At 54.5% G+C, this 15,927-nt stretch overlaps 7 protein-coding genes across 7 annotated transcripts; 3 read left to right on the top strand and 4 right to left on the bottom strand.

The window, feature by feature from the left end:
- Window positions 1–175: 175 nt before the first annotated feature.
- Window positions 176–1,717, top strand: PG997_002717 (uncharacterized protein; the record flags this gene model as incomplete). The annotated part of the gene is made up of 1 exon (XM_066807032.1): window positions 176–1,717. One exon carries the CDS (start codon window positions 176–178, stop codon window positions 1,715–1,717), a length of 1,542 nt encoding a protein of 513 aa, XP_066670650.1.
- A 239-nt stretch (window positions 1,718–1,956) lies between these two features.
- PG997_002716 (uncharacterized protein) lies at window positions 1,957–3,799 on the bottom strand (the record flags this gene model as incomplete). The annotated part of the gene is made up of 6 exons (XM_066807031.1): window positions 1,957–2,230; window positions 2,330–2,444; window positions 2,499–2,869; window positions 2,978–3,366; window positions 3,435–3,550; window positions 3,604–3,799. The coding sequence occupies 6 exons, from the start codon at window positions 3,797–3,799 to the stop codon at window positions 1,957–1,959; spliced, it is 1,461 nt and encodes a 486-aa protein (XP_066670649.1).
- A 1,106-nt stretch (window positions 3,800–4,905) lies between these two features.
- On the bottom strand, window positions 4,906–6,425 carry PG997_002715 (uncharacterized protein; the record flags this gene model as incomplete). Its single annotated transcript, XM_066807030.1, has 2 exons — window positions 4,906–5,522; window positions 5,576–6,425. The coding sequence occupies 2 exons, from the start codon at window positions 6,423–6,425 to the stop codon at window positions 4,906–4,908; spliced, it is 1,467 nt and encodes a 488-aa protein (XP_066670648.1).
- Window positions 6,426–7,011: 586 nt separating this feature from the next.
- On the bottom strand, window positions 7,012–7,830 carry PG997_002714 (Short chain dehydrogenase; the record flags this gene model as incomplete). The annotated part of the gene is made up of 1 exon (XM_066807029.1): window positions 7,012–7,830. One exon carries the CDS (start codon window positions 7,828–7,830, stop codon window positions 7,012–7,014), a length of 819 nt encoding a protein of 272 aa, XP_066670647.1.
- A 955-nt stretch (window positions 7,831–8,785) lies between these two features.
- On the top strand, window positions 8,786–9,700 carry PG997_002713 (short-chain dehydrogenase; the record flags this gene model as incomplete). Its single annotated transcript, XM_066807028.1, has 2 exons — window positions 8,786–9,200; window positions 9,285–9,700. The coding sequence occupies 2 exons, from the start codon at window positions 8,786–8,788 to the stop codon at window positions 9,698–9,700; spliced, it is 831 nt and encodes a 276-aa protein (XP_066670646.1).
- A 1,742-nt stretch (window positions 9,701–11,442) lies between these two features.
- Window positions 11,443–12,645, top strand: PG997_002712 (uncharacterized protein; the record flags this gene model as incomplete). Its single annotated transcript, XM_066807027.1, has 4 exons — window positions 11,443–11,671; window positions 11,756–11,849; window positions 11,926–12,335; window positions 12,416–12,645. 4 exons carry the CDS (start codon window positions 11,443–11,445, stop codon window positions 12,643–12,645), a joined length of 963 nt encoding a protein of 320 aa, XP_066670645.1.
- Window positions 12,646–12,957: 312 nt separating this feature from the next.
- Window positions 12,958–13,377, bottom strand: PG997_002711 (uncharacterized protein; the record flags this gene model as incomplete). Its single annotated transcript, XM_066807026.1, has 1 exon — window positions 12,958–13,377. The coding sequence occupies one exon, from the start codon at window positions 13,375–13,377 to the stop codon at window positions 12,958–12,960; it is 420 nt and encodes a 139-aa protein (XP_066670644.1).
- Window positions 13,378–15,927: the final 2,550 nt, after the last annotated feature.

Below are 15,927 nucleotides of genomic sequence, written 5' to 3'. Positions count from 1 at the left end.
GGCGGCACGGCGCAAAGTACAACGCCAAGACGTCCTCATCTTCCAATGTCTAGGCAGACACCAACATAAGCCTAGGTGGGGCTTCGGACAAGGGTCTCATTGACGCGTCTCTATCTCACTTCCATGGATCATTGCTTGGTGCGCGCCGCAACATCGCAATACTTCGATACAAACAATGGGCATCTCATCATTGGACGAAGCAACCAAGGCGCGGCTGCAGCGCGTGGCCGATCTGATGCTGGACATCTACCAGACCCGCGCCGAGATGCGCTACATTGACGCCGCAGCCATCAAGCCGGGTCCGCATGACATAACCCACCTAATGCCATTGTATCAGTCCCTGAAGCTGGACCCAACCGTCATCTACCTCTACAGCATCCTCCCGTACGTGGACGAGGTCGAGGCAGGGCAGAGGGAGTTCTACATGGGCGGGACCTGGCTCAACCATCTCGACAAAGAGCAGGTGCAGCAAGGCCGCGACCCGTTCTTCCTGAGTCCTGAGGGCAACGACTTCTCGGACCCCAAGGGCCCCTACATGCGGCCCTGGTTCACGCCGCTCTCGGTCCTGTGCGAGCGCCAGCAGGTCATCATCTACGATGCCAAGGAGGACCGGATCTGGACGATCGACCAGGGAAGCTGGAAGAACGAAGACCCAGCGCTCCGTGATGCTGCGGAGCGGGAGGACAGCCCGTTCGAGGACGAGTACGACGACGACGACGACATGGACAGCGAGGACGGCGGCGATTTTGTTGTTGTCCCCAACGACATCAGCCGCATGCCCGCCCGCGCCGCCGCCGAGGTGCTGCGCGATATCAACGCGTGGTTCCGGGCCCACCGCGTCCCCTTCCCCGGCAACCCGGACTGGTCCGACGGCGACGGCTTCGACACGACGCTCACGGAGCTCTACGCCCGGCACGGCTGGCCGGACCACTTCGACGGCGACGCGTTCGAGGTCGGGCGCCTGCGGCGGTGGGCGGTCGCGCGCGTCCGGGACGACCAGGGCGAGCCAGCCAGGAAGCTGGAAGAGGCCCAGGAGGACGTGGATCGCTGTCGCGAGCAGCTCAAGCACTATGAGAAGGCGACCGCCACGTCGAAGAGCACCAAGGGCAAGTGGCGGGGCAAGTTCGACGCCCTGCGGGCTTCCTTGGAGCTGCAACGCAGCCTGATGGAGATGGAGGAGGTAGAGGCGGACATGGCCAGGCGAGACCAAGGGCCTAGCGGCGGCGGTGATGTGCGGATAAAGGAGTGTCGCGTTCTGATGCGTCGGCTCAAGGATCGGCAAGGGGCCCTGGGGACGAATAACCAGGCTATGGTTATGAACAAAGCGACGGTGCGTTGGATCCGGGCAGAGAGGCGCCAAGGGGAAAAGGAGGCCGCGAATCTCGTGAAAGCTGTCGAGGCCGCCAAAGCGGACGTGGAGCGCCTGTTCCCGGGCGTCGAGGTCGATCTCGACGCACCGTACGACGAGCCGTCTGGCCTCGAGACGGCCGAGCGGGATCACGCCTCGACGGAGAAGCTCATTGCGTCTCTGGAGTCCGACATCGCCACCTATCAGGAATGGCAGGCTACGGTTCCGCGGCTGCAGAGAGATCTCATCCGATCGGTCAAGGATGAGATCGATAAGACCAAAACCGTGATCGAGCGGCTGCGGGGCGAGAACGAAGGGTTGCGGGACGAGATTGAACGGTTGGCGTATCGCAAGGACATGCGGGGGTAATAGGGGACAGCCCGGGGCCATTTAAGAAAGGGATAACAGTTACAGATGGGCAATAGTTTCAAAAATAGACGTAATATGAGGTGTAGACTTGATACTCCCATAAAAGCAGATTTGCTTCGCTGCGCCAGTACAAGATAACTGTGCCGTCAAATCCCACTAGTATCTCCCCTTGTATTCGTATCTACCAACCCCTCCCGTTTCAAGTCATCTAGAGCTTAAAGTTCAAAGCGGAGAGGTAGTCACACTCCCATATTTTGTCTCTTCACATAGCAAGCTGGCATGTGTGCGGTCAAGCCAAAGTACGCCTCGTACCGCATCTGTTGCTCCGGATCCACCTGGCGGAAATCGTAGCTGCGTGCCAGCGTCGCGCAGATCTTGGACAATTCGATCCGGCCCAGGTTCTGACCAGGACAGGACCCGTAGCCCAGGCTGAATGGGATGAAATGCTTCTCGAGCCGGGCCACGTCGTCGCCCATCCAGCGGTCCGGGTTGAACTCTCGTGCATCCTCGCCCCTGTGTTGAACAGCACGTTAGCCAAGTTTAAATCATTCCCTAATCCAACTGGAAGGGCAGGTTTGCCACGCATATGCCGGAGGATGCGGTTCGACTTACCAAATCTCCTTGGAGAGATGTACGACCCATGGGTGAACAGAAAGAATCGTGCCCTCAGGAAACGTCTGGTCTCCAATGGCAATGCCCCCTTTCGGAGCCACCCGCGGAAATCCCACTGTAGACGAGTCAGCCATGTACGTATAAACTCAGCCAAACCCGTTTCACATACTCGTAACCGGACCAAACAGCCGCAACGACTCCTTAACACAAGCCTGCAAGAACCGCAACCCCTGCGCATCCGCGTAAGAGACGACCCGGTCCTGGAGCCCCGCGTCAGCAATCTCCGCCTGTACGCGTGTCCGGCACTCCGGGTGCCGCATGAGGTAGTACATGAAGGCCTGGATGGTCGCGGCCACGGTGTCGGTGGCGGCCGAGATGGCGTTGAAGGCCGCCGAGTCGATCTCGTGGCGCTGCATGCGGCCGGGGTTCTCGTTGAGCATGCGGAACCAGTGCGCGGATACGTCGTAGCGGCCGTCGGGGTTCTTTTGGCGGTCCTGGAGAGCCTTCTTCGCAGTGTTGAGGGTGTGGCCCCAGGGGACGCTGTTATTTGTATCTCACTCGTTAGTAGGGTTTTGAGCCCAGTGGGCCGTAATTAGGTGGCGCTCGCCATGTCCCGGAAAGGGCACAACAATAGGAATTAGGACGTACATGCCAAGCCAAGTCACGACCGGATTCGCCAAGAGCAAGACGTGCACCCAGCGGAAGAACCCCATGACCGACACGTAGGCGATCTGGACTTCGTTGTTGGCCAGACAGCCGTCGATGTCGGCGCCCTTCTTCAGGAAGCCGAAGGGGCGGGAGAAGAGGACGTCTCCGACGATATCGTTCGTGGCATACCGCAAGTAGCCGCCCAGCTTGATGGGGTCACCGCACTCGGCGAAGCGGTCCAGCCAGTCTAGGAGAAGAACGATGTTGGAGTCGATGGCCTGCTCGGCTTGTAGGAGGTTGGTCATGGTGTAGCCGGGGGCGATGTGCCGCGTGAGTTCCATTTTGGTCTTGGGGTTGGTTTCGGCGAAGGTGTTGAAGAACCTCCCATCCTGAATGGAGGCATCAGTACCAGGTTAGACGTGCGATAGCCAGCCGAAATCGCGCGAAGGGGTCATACTGGGAACGTGGCGATCTTGTACCACTCTGCCTTGTGGAGCGTAGCCAGCAAGATCTTCTTGGGGCCATCTGGGTGACCGACGCTGACTTCGTTAGGAGCGATGCGGACGAAATGACCTGAGTCGACGGTTAGTCACATTGACATGATTCGAGGGTTTGAGGGTGCATACCGTATCGATCGTGAGCAGCCAAGATATCCAAGTTGATTTTACCCTTGAGCAACCTCCACACGTACCAGAACCGCGTGACAGCGGCAGGAGCTGGACCGGGAATGTGACGAAGAGGGGAGAGATAGACGCGGTGCATCGCCACGAACACGCCTAAGGCGACGAGGCCCCCGACGACCGTCATCAGTAGTGCAGGCATGTTGCATATGCAGTGGAATAGTGAGCCAATGATGATGACGATTGGTAACACAAGAGAGCCATCGTGGTAGAGTCGGGGTGCTGCTGGTTTTGTTGGAGTTTTGTACCCCGGCAATTGGCATTGTGGAGACCATGCATCTCTGGCGAAGTTATACGAAACGGACAGGTACGATTGACGCTGCACCAATCAGCAAGCACACATGGCATGACGGATGCACCAATCGTGAACTTGTAGTGGGCGTGAGTGGGTATCTCTTACAGGTTGCCAATGGCGCCTGGATGCTTCGCGACAGAGATAGACAGAGTAGCCCAACATAATTTTATTAGGACAAGCACCATTGGCCGTTCTGCTGATGTAATCCAGTCCCTGGACCTGTTTGCGGACCCGGGCGGACTCATGTCGTGCTTTAACTCCCGGATCCCACCAACGCGACGCCCCAGAAACGTCAGTGAACTTTGCTTATGTTCGCGTGGATCGGCAACTTTATCCACGACCGACCGTCCCCGGGCCCTGTCACGGAGCAGCCTTGTTTTGACCACATGCCCGAGCTCCCAGCGGCATGTCAAGAGCGGAGCATCAATGACACATCTTGTCACACTTTTCGAAGATTGGGGGTCTTCGTACACGTGCAATAGAACCACATACATCTCACGTAGCGGGATACGTTCGGAGAGCCCATCTGTTCGCAGGGGAAATTATGTCACTGTTGAGCTCAGCCAATTGATCTATCTAGCTAGTTCTGTCAATCGATTGCCTGGACTTGCTAACGGATTCATCCTGCTTCCTGGCCACGTCCAAGACTGACCCAAGCTGCAGGTGGCTCAAGAATCACCCAATCACTTTTCTCTCAGATCAATCAACGCCTGCATGACTGTACTCGCAGGACCCATGTTTCCCGTCCAGTAGAAAATGCATCGCTGCCACTAGATAATCTGTCGCAGTAGCGGCTGCACATCTATCCTTCCGGCTGGCTAAGCCCATCCGCAAAGGAGGACACCGTACTTTCTACCCGCCGCATCCACACCCTTCTGCTGGAACCGCCGTGTCCAGATAGTCTGCAGCAGTTTGACATCGTGCTTGTTTCTCTCGTACTCTTCCTTACTCAGCTACACCTTCTCCGGAACATGCTTGGCTTGCTCCTTCGTATCCGTGGCTTGGTACTGTAGACCCATCTGCGTGGCGCTCCAGTACAAGCGCATCACTTTCGATGCCTCAATTTCGGCGACGCCGGCCTCCAAAGCTTGTCGGGCGGCTCTCAGGACCTCATCCGCGGGAGACTTGTAGTCGCGTAGCTTCAAGAACTTTGCAATAGACAAGTCTGTGCCCGGCTGCTGCTTCTTAATTGTGTCCACGATGGCGCCGAGCATTCTTTTTGTCTGTCCTTGCCGGAATCTGGTAACCTTCTTGTGCCACGGAGCTGTGCGCGTGGGATCTTCGAGCTTCTGCTGAAACTGGGCGCTGGAAAATCCAATAGGACTTGACTGGACCTGGCCGTAGACGCGCTGGGTCTCCCAAGCCGCCCAAGGGCCGACTGGCTCTTGCCAGCCGAACTGGGTGCCCGCGAGATCAATGGCTACCTCCTCACCCGAACGGAGACGCACTCGCAACATGAATTGAGTCTTCAGCATGGAGTACTGCGTAGCCTGCTCTATGATCTCGACCATAGGACGGTGAACGTTGCGAGGATCGACCTGGATTTCTTCGATCTGAGGGCAGAATGTTGCTAAAAGTCAGTTTCCATCCATACCACTGCCACAAGTAACCGAAACTACCCACCTTTCAAGAAGAACTCGATGACAGGCTTGAGTTCATTGAGGCTATCACCGCTTCTTCCGACCGTAACACAAGCGTAGTAATCGTCCTCGGCAGGCGTCAGACCGCGGGGGAACGCTCTAATCAATGGAGTGCCTCGGAATGCCTGCTCGTCGTGACCCTTGTGGAAGACGTACATGACGCCATCTTTCTCGCGAAACTGCGCCATGTTGCTGCAATAGTTCACGTCCTGGAACAAGACGAAAAGGTCTCGGAGCAGAAAGGCGGCGCGTCCGATCATTTTGCGCGCCGCGCATGATGTCTTGTGCTGGGGCCAGTGGGCAGCCTGGCACTCCTTGCTGCAGTACACGGTTTTGAAGATGGCGTGTCCTGGGTCGAGGGTGACCAAACATCCCGTGCAAGCAAATGCATCGCCACTGCCACAAGTAGCGCAAGTCTGGGTGTTCATGAGATGGGCGGGGAGGTGGGCCAAGGACGAACTGCCTTGGCTGGCACTTGGGATGGGCAGGAAAGGACGGTCGGAGTCCTTGCGACCCTGGCCAATCCATCGATGGTAACGCAGCTGGTTCGACTTGGCTGAGCCGTCGTTGGGTATCTCGGTCTTGGAGAGGGCTAGCTGGAGGATCTTGGAGCGGAAGTACTGGGGATCCTGGCAGTAGTCGCCAAAGACAGCGACCTGTGCGTGCTTCTTGAGGAAGGCATGATCCGGGTCGTTTGAGGTGGTCTGGAGGAAATTCTCTAGGCGGACGGTGAACTTTCTGAACCTTCCGTCAGAACCTCCAAGTTCACGAGTAGCTGCTTCGTCGGATTCGGGGTTCGGGAAAGCCCGAAACAATCTCTCGACGGAGTCCATGATCGAAGGTGATGAACCAGGATGCCCGAGATTCCCTGTTGATGGGATGAGGAGAATGCTCACTTCGGACCAGGTAGGTGCTGGAAAGTGGGAGGAAAGATGGATGGCTTGGACATAAAAAATTGTGTGGTGAAAGGAAGAATAATCTATAAAAAGTAGAGATTGTGGGCTTGGGGAATGGCAGGAAGGGATTGTTGGATGCCCAAAGTGCAAGGTGAAAAGATGAAAAGAGAAAAGAGGAATGGGCAGCATCTACCATTTCCTTACAATCTCATCACATCAACACCCTAAATTGTATTTTTAATCTTGATAATATAGACACAGCTACCTAAGGCACCAACCAAATCTCAAAATGGGCCTGAGTTTTACATTTGCGTGCAAATTTAAGAATTGTTCTTGCACCTGCTTAATATGATTGTGTCAAATGTATTGGAAAGGCAACACCTGGACTTCTCTTCTATATATTGATTACGATTATTCCACAAGAATGACACATGCAGAGGACAAGAATTATGCTTGTCGTCAGTAAACGCCTTGATATTGCTTGAAAGTAACCAATAATGACTTCTATGTATCCAAATCTACCTCACTGCCTCGGCCAGTTCTTGTTGAAAGTAATAGAACTCCCATTAACCCCCGCCGCGATCCGCGGGTCCGCCAAAAACACGCAGTACCTAGCCACATACGCCGTATCCGTAACATTTTCGCCGGAGGAGGTCGCCGACGACGACCTGGCAAATGCCGCCTGGTTGAACCCGCCCAGCGCCCCGATCCCTTCGCTGATGTTGGTCTGCATGACACCCAGCATCAGCGCCACGGTGTAGATGCCCTCGTCCCCGTAGAAGGCCGCCGTGTTCTTCACCAGGGCCGCGACGCCGTGCTTGGATACGGTGTAGGCGGCACCGGACTGGTGGCCCATGGTGGACGCGTTGCCGCCGATCTGGATGACCAGGCCTTTGAACTTGCCAGAGTCGGAGTCCGAGCCTGCTATCTTGGACTGCTGCTGTGCTTGGAAGGCGCGCACGGCGTGCTTCATGCAGAGGAAGGAGCCTGTCAGGTTGACGCCGAGGACCTTGTCCCAGTTGGCTTTGGACAGGTCGCCGACGGGGTCGAAGCCGTCCATCATGCCCGCGTTGTTCACGAGGATGTCGAGGCGGCCGTACCGGGAGACCGTCTCGGCGACCAGATGTTCCACGGCTTCTTCCGAGGTGATGTCCGTCTTCAGCGCTAGGAAGCGGCCCGTCCCCTCGAACTGCGCGCGCGTCTCGGCCAGGCGGGCCTCGTGGATGTCGCAGATGGCCACGTTGGCGCCCGCGTCGAGGTATGCCGCGGCGATGGCCTTGCCCAGACCACCGGCGGCGCCGGTCACGAGCACAGTTGTGTTTTGAAGAGACAGTGAAGCCATGTTGTGGTGATTTTCCTATCTAGTAGTGTATATATATATGATGCAGACGAAGACGCACAGGAAGGTTGAGGAAGTTGAAGTGGGAGGGGAAGTCGGATTGGGAAAGTTCCACGGCATGGCGGACAGTTCCCCTTCGAGACAGAGTTCCTTTTCCGGTGAAAAGTCGTGTAAGCAGCGGGGGTTGGTGGCGGCTTACATGCATCTGGCGTGCCTCCTTATCTTCGCGTGTTGATGTTAGCTCGCCGCCCCCAAAGCTGCAGGTCTTACGATGTACGGACTTCTTACTTGCCTAAATCGGGCTGGTACTAACTCAATATAGCCAATTTGCCAATGTACATGTCAATAGACAGTCGCCGTTATGACGACCCACTCGTCAGCCAAATGGCTGAAGCAAGACAAAGTTGGCGATCGTCGTGTATTGATCCAAAAGTACTTGGCAGAAATACAGTTGCCGGTAGTCGAACGCCAGGCAGTTACAGTGGCTTGGCCAATCAGTTCTCAGTGGACGCATGTGCCTAATTGGTCCAATCAGGGCAAGTAGCCGGGTTTTGGGGGAATGCAGGCCTTTAATTAGGTTCATCTTGTACTTCACTGCGACGCCACTAAAAGTTGGCCCGAGCATATAACGAGTAATGTCGTTCAGGAATCCTACCAGAGCCTGACTGATCAACTTCCCGGCCCGCCCGGCCTCATCCCAGCTCGACATGCAGCAGGCCGCAGGGTGGGAAAAGGGCTAGACCGGGGCGTAAGAAGCAGGCATCCCTTCCCAAAACTACTTGGACAATGCAGGTCATGGGTGGGGAGATGTGGTACAGTCAGCAGGTAAACAACCAACACATTGTCGGGGGAGAGTTTAATCTCCCCTCGCTCCCACCCGTCAAATGCATTCATCCCCCTTTGTCATCGTCGCTTTTCTAAACTGGCTATATCACTAGTATATATCACCTATTATAATATGCCGCCAGCAAAGGTGCCCACGTCCGAGGCCTACCCATTAAAGGCTTGGCGCCGGCAAGCCAAGTCCAAATTGGCGCCTCCAACCCCGGCCGCCTACGAGGGCAAAACCGTGCTGCTGGTCGGGGCTACCGGCGTCATCCTTTCGGATGCCGCCCGCATCTTGTCCAATCTCAAGATCGACACCCTCATCTTCGGCGTCCGCAACGTCAAGAAGGGCGAGGCTCTGGCGGATACTCTAAGGCCGAAACATGCCGACGTCGACTTCAAGACGTGGGAAATTGACCTCTTCTCCTTCGAGAGCGTTAAGAAGTTCGCGGCGATGATTAACGACTACGGTCGCATCGACGCCATTGTCATGGGATCTGCCATTATGAATGAGGAGACCAAGATGACCAAGGACGGTTGGGAAGAAAGTAAGCGGACTGACCGTCATCTCTCTCCCTTCAGCCTCTAACCGCAAGCAATACTGACCATTATCCCTTGCTTCAACTATCCAGCCCTGCAGCTGGTGCACCTGTCTGCCGCGCTGCTATTCGCTCTCATCCTGCCCAAGCTCCTCGCCCACGCCGAGGATCCGACAGGCTTGCCGCCGGTGGTGCTCAGCAACGTCAGCAGCCTGTCCATCCGGTCGACGTCGCCGTTCCTGAAGCTGCCGGCGACGCCCGCGGAGTCGTATCTGGGCCACCTGAACCGGGCCGACGCGACGGCGACCGAGAGGCGCAACCAGTACGGCTACGCCAAGATCCTGCAGACGTGCTGGCTCCGGGACCTGTGCGCGCGCCTGCCCCCGGCGCCGGCGACCGGGCCGTCCAGATCCACTCGGTCGACCCGGGCATCTGCCCCTCGCCCCTCAGCAAGTTCAGCATCTTCTCCAAGATCTTCCTGCTGTGGGCCGGCCGGCCCGTCGAGATGAGCGCGCGCGCCGTCGTCAACTCGTGCTTGCCCGTGACCGGGTCACACGGGAAGCTGATGGTGGACTACGACGTCGTACCGTGAGTTTTCCTTTCGCACCTTTTCCCCCCTCCGGGTCTTGAGAACCCGCAAAGGGGATGGAAAGACACACATAAGTAGCTGACTGACCACGTGGCTCTACAGATACCCCGAATACATGGATCGGTAAGCCCCCGGCAATTCCTGATTGTTCGTGTTATACTGACCATTCACTGTTAACAGAGAGCTTGGGTTGGAGCTGCGAGAACGGGTATGGAATGAAACGCAAAGGTTTCTGATCGATACCTTTCCCGATACCGGATCCTTTTTCGCGACTCTTTCAACACAGCCGGAAACCTCACCCAAGTAAGGGAAGCATCGTAGTAGTCGGTGCGCTGGGGGCTGCTTCGCACTAATACTCTCATGCCTAAGAGCTCGCGGGGACCGGGATTTGAAGGGGTGAATGTCGGCATTCCACCCGTCCAGCCATATCGATATGCTAGCCTGCTAGATTGTGGGTACCGCCGAGAAGGAGGTACTCTGAGACTCCGGTATCCTTGTCCTGTGAGTTGTACAGCCTCGGCTCCTTACGCTTCGGCCCTGCCTGACGGGATGATATTATCCGGGCCTCTCCTTATTATACAAGCAGGACAGAAGGGGCTCAGGAGGGTTACGGCGTCCGTTATTGCCGTTGGATAGAAGACAGATTGGATAATGGCAAAACTCGCGCAAGCACACAAAGGGGCTCGAATTGATTCATGTGTCCACCTTGATACTGACACTTTCTCCTTCGAATAATTATCAATATAAAAGGGCCCTTGCAAAGGGTAAAGGCAAGAACAGCAATTCAATGATTAGAGTGTACACCCTCCCCTTTGAATTATTGTTAAATGGTGGATGCCGTTTCGCACTTCGGATGAAGTACAAACTGAGGAGGTACATCGACGCTACGGTCGAAATCTAAAAATCGAGTGAATACTACACCAAAAATCATGCTTACAACGATTATACGTTTCAGTTTTTATATAGCGAAAACGCATAATATATACACACAAGGGCCCTAGTAAAGGGTATATGCAATAACAATAATTCAAGGGGTAGGGTGTATGTTGTGCGAGCTCGAAAGGCTCAGCCACCTACCACCTTCTAGGCGGCGCGAATCGCCTTCGGCGATTCAACCCCCATCCCATCCTCGTATCGACAAGCAACGTTCTTGTGGGGCTGTGGCAGGGCCATATGTGAAACACATGGAGCACGTGCTATCGGCAACCGAACCCGAACCAAGTGCCGGGGGACCATATATCCTGTCAAAAATATCCCCTTTTCAGTGGGACAACCTCGGATTGCGAGTCCACCCAGCGGGCCGGTCCCGTTTACTATTCCGACCGCGGTCCGTCCACGGCTCCGCTACTGGATTTAGGAGGCATAGCCGTTCAAATCGGCCGAGTGCCTTCGCCGCGTACAGGGCCAAAGGAATGTCAGAACTACAAATGATCTGTGTTTAGTAATGTATTATACAGATGATGGAGTGCGTAGATGTCTATATAACATCGGGCTTGCGTCTCTCTTTCGCTAAATATAATTTGTCGTCACCAACACATTCATTTCTAGATCGAATCAAGCATACGCTCGCTCCTTCTTTCACCCCCCGACGAAATTCCATCGCTATCTAAACGTCTATCGACAGCTGTCTTTTCTTCCAACCATGAAGTTCCTGTCTATGTCATGGCCGCTGGCACCGCAGCCCCAGCCATCGCCCTGCCCGCCGGCCAGGCTCGAGAGACCACCTGCACCAACCCGGCCAAGAGGGTCGAGTGGCGCCAGCTGAGCGCTGCAGACCAGCAGAGCTACATCAAGGCCGTCCTGTGCCTCAAGACGAAGCCTTCCAAGATGGGCCTCAAGAACAGCCTCTACGACGACTTCCCCAACGTGCACTTCAACTACAACGACTACAGTCAGTCCCGACCGCACGCCAGATATCCGACCCCCTTTTTCTTTTTGTTCGAGAGTTGCTAACTGATATTAATGCCCCCAATAGTTCACGGAGGCGCGCCTTTCCTCCCCTGGCACAGATACTTCACCCACGTCTACTTCAACGCCCTGCGTGAATGCGGCTACGAAGACCCCGGCACGTGTGTATCCCCTCTTCCACAATGGCGCCCGTAACCCATCAAATCCCCCTCACTGACCGACACTCCCTCCCCTCAGTTACTGGGACTGGACCCAAGACACCGCCGGCCTCCGCCTCTCGGCCGTTATGTCCGCCGAGACCGGCTTCGGCGGCGACGGCAGCACCGAGAAGACGGAGCTCTCGCCCGACGGCGAGAAGCAGCTCCAGTGCGTGACCGAGGGCCCCTTCGCCGGCCTGCGGCCCGAGTACCTCGCCATCAGCCCCACCAAGATGGTCGACGGCGGCCACTGCCTCTTCCGCAAGCTGTCCGAGATCTCGGAGCCCGAGGCCTTCGAGATGATGACGCACACGTTCGGGCCCGAGGGCGTCGCCCAGGTCCAGGAGTCGGCCGACTTCGCCGTCTACCACACCGCGCTCGAGGGAGGCCCGCACGGCGTGATCCACGCCAGCCTCGGAGGCGAGATGAACCCCACCACGTCCCCGAACAGTATGTAAACCCATTTTTGCTTTGTTCTTCGCTTTTGTGCATGCTCGTTCTTTGCTGACGAAGAGATTGAAATCCCGCAGAGCCCCTGTTCTTCCTGCACCACGGCCAGATCGACCACCTCTGGTGGCAGTGGCAGCAGAGGAACGCCAGCCGGCTGGAAGACTATACCGGCGTGGCCTCGCACCTCAACGAGGCCGAGGCCCGCGAGGTCAGCCTCGACGACATCGTGCCCATGAACGGCTTAGCGAAGGACATCACGGTTCGCGAGATCATGGACACCATCCACGGCGAGCTGTGCTACACTTACTAGTCCCGTGCACCGCATCGGGAGTAGTCCCAGGAGCCTTCTGCAGGATGGAAGCTCTGCACAGTTCGGCTGTGCTATCTCAGGCTATCGTGAACTAGTTGACTAGTCAAATCCCTAAAACTCATAAATATACTTGAAAAACGGCTGCCTCCAGGGTGACAGTGTTGTTCCAATTTTACACAAATAAAGACACGTCCACCAAGTCACCAAACGCCTGCATGTTAACCCAGAATCATGAAAATGAATAAGAAATTGCCACCATATTCCTAGTGTTATCCACAACGCCTCAGTCTCGACGCCCTCATCCTTGTCTCGTTACCAAGTCTGACGTATTTCCCCGATCTCATGGTTCTCCGGGGGCACAATCTTGTCAAGTTCATCAAACCAATACTCCCATGTCTCCTGCTCGTCATCACTACTCTCCAAAGAGGACGCACCGGAGGACGCAGATTCTGCCACATCCCAAATAACACCTACCTCCTCCGCGGCGTGTTTAGCATCCTCGGACATAACGTCTCTGTTCAGCTCTGCCAATTCTTCCTCTATCCGAACAAGCCAATAGTCTCCCCAAAACTTCTCGAATTGCCCGATATTGAGGGGCGAAATCTCGACAGTTGCGGAAAATTCGCGCTCGAAGTCCAAGACCAACCTCCTGTGGACTTCCAAAATAAACCTGTCTTCTTCTTGAACCTCCTCGGCTGCCTCAGCATCCAACGGTTCCCCGCCCCGTGCCATTCCCCCTCTGAAACAGCAGGTGTGGGTTGCGCCTAACGCCTGGAACGTCAGGTAGTTAATGGTGGCTTTGGCAAAGCCAATAGGAACCACCGGGAAAAATGTCCGGAAATACCAGATAAGAGGATAACAAAATAACTCTGAAACAAAAATGAAAAAATGATTTTCGAAAAGGACGTTCAGTTATGCAGATATAGAGTACATCCCCCAGTGGAACATTGGCAAATGCACTGATCAGCCAAATCTAGGTGCAGGAATTTCGAGTTCAGGGTCGTCGCTTCTTCCAACTCCCGCGTGTCGTTTCTTCCGCTGACGAGCCAAAGTCCAAGCATACAGACTACACGTTGGATAGAAGCTGGATCGGGCCTCGGTCGTGTCTCTCTGCCATCCGAAGTTATGAACACAGGCCATAATGTAGTTGCGCCATGCTCAACGAGCCAGGATAAGTAAGATGGGGGTTTGGTGATCCGCTGACGACCCAATTGTTCAATAACGTGATCCAAATTCTGAAATCCTGCGCGCCAAAACAAGTCCGCCTGCCGAGGTTTGTTCAAACATTCATAAATCGAGTCGCGGAAAATCCATAAAGCCGATTGGGCTTTGGTGATCGTAAGTTTCAAAGCGTTTGGTATCGTGATGTTGTGTTTGAGCAGGATCTGCACAAGATCACAGGCTCGGCGGTCGAGGAGTTCGTTGGCATCCATCCAGAAACATTCGGCTTCCAATATTGAATGGTACTGGAGGGCGAATTGCTTTAACCGAGAACGACGGTCAGCCATATGACGTGCGTATAGTCTCATAGCGCGGCGCGACGAGTCGCGAATCACCCAAATTTGAGATGTAGTTACTGCGCAATCTGCCTGCAGTAATATCGCAACAGAATGAGCACATCTACATTTTGAGCATTTACTTTCGCGAGGATTAGAGCTGCAATGTTTCTTGCTTAAACTTATTGCTGAATCCAACGGTGTGGACCCATGACTATCCGTCTGATTCAGAATATCGCTAGATCGCCCAGCAGCCATGGCTACCAGCCGTAAGCAGTGTGGAGTACCCACAGCCAGGTGAAATGGAGTGTGGCCAGCGAAATTTCGTTCATTGATCATATCTGGAAACCGTTGAAGAAGGTAACGGACCTGGTTCGGCTTATTAGAGAGAATCGCGAGGCTTAGTGGCCCGCATCCATACGCTGTAAAAGTCTCAGTAGCTAGTCAACGACCAGGAAAACACTCAATAAGTCGTACCTTCAGCAAGTCCTAGCACTAATCTCAAAGGTTCGATAGTATCGGGGAGAAAAGCGTCATGTCCTTGTGCGATTGCTGGGTTGCCTTCTGTATCTTCTTGTAAAAGCAGCCGCATATATTCGTGAACGTCATTGTATTTCCAACATACAATGGAGAGAGGTGAATTTCCTGTGTGAAGCATATATGAACATCAATGCGGAGCCTTACCTCGATATAAACTTACCTGTTATATCGTAGGTAAACACATTTACGCCTACAGCAATAAAAGCCTTCCAAAGTTCTTTGAATATGTGATTCGTAATCGTAAAATGTGGTACTCTACTATCACAGTTTCTAGGTTGCAGGCTTAGGTTAGCGATTGTAATATTAATAGGACTCATTATATGCAAAGACTCAAGACAGGGGTGACCACGAACCGACCTGTTTGTGCTAGAATGTGTGCAACTGATTGGTTCTTTGAGTTTGTTGCAAATGGGGAAGAGCGTTTGTGCCGGAACATTTGAAGAATCTTCGTTTGGCAAGCGGAAAAAAACTCATCCATTCGGTCATCAAGTTCACCACGCAAATAAACAGGGAAGCAACTATCAATCAAGTTCAAGATACGGAAGACCGGATCCAGTTCTTCATCGACGGTTGGGCGGAAGCTAATGTTTGGGCTTAGACTCCACCCACCTGCCCCGGAACTTGAAGTAAAGGATAGAACGACACCAGTTTTGAGAACTCTGGACAATCCATCGTATTTGACCCCAAGGTCTCGGCGATGTTGATTGCTTGCGATCCCAGCCAATAGGCAGGAAGGCCAATGTCCATGCAATTGGCTTTTGTTGTACCAAATGAACGGACCTAGCCTTTTCACAACCTGAGAGATGCTGGTGAATTTTCTCTTATTGCAAATGCAAGTAAGAAGATCGACATTGTCAGGGTCGTCGCCGTTTACACCCTTCACAGACACTTCCATTGTTGTGCTGCACGGTATCCGCGTCTCTGTCTGCGACAAGGCTGATGCGTTCAGAACTGTGTCCGGTCCGCCAAGGACATCGCAAAGCTCTCTTGTCACCGAGGGCTTTTCAATAAAGCGATGAATAGTCCGCGCCTGGGCCATGGGATGCCTTATCCGCACGTCGCCCCTGTAATCGATGGATTGAACCAGACCCTGCACCATGTGTTCGATGACGCGCACTCGTTCGTCATGTGCGTCAAGTCGGGCTGTCTGTCGGTTCGAGGAAACGGAGATGGCTGTATTGATATCCTCCCAAGCCGAACAAGTGCTGTCAGCCAAGCGTGATGTTATGGTTTGATGGCTCGTTGC

Source organism: Apiospora hydei, assembly GCF_038363865.1.
Source record: "Apiospora hydei strain CBS 114990 chromosome Unknown utg000004l_segment0_segment0, whole genome shotgun sequence".
Taxonomy (NCBI): Eukaryota; Fungi; Ascomycota; class Sordariomycetes; order Amphisphaeriales; family Apiosporaceae; genus Apiospora; species Apiospora hydei.
This window is presented reverse-complemented; position numbering and strand designations above follow the sequence as displayed.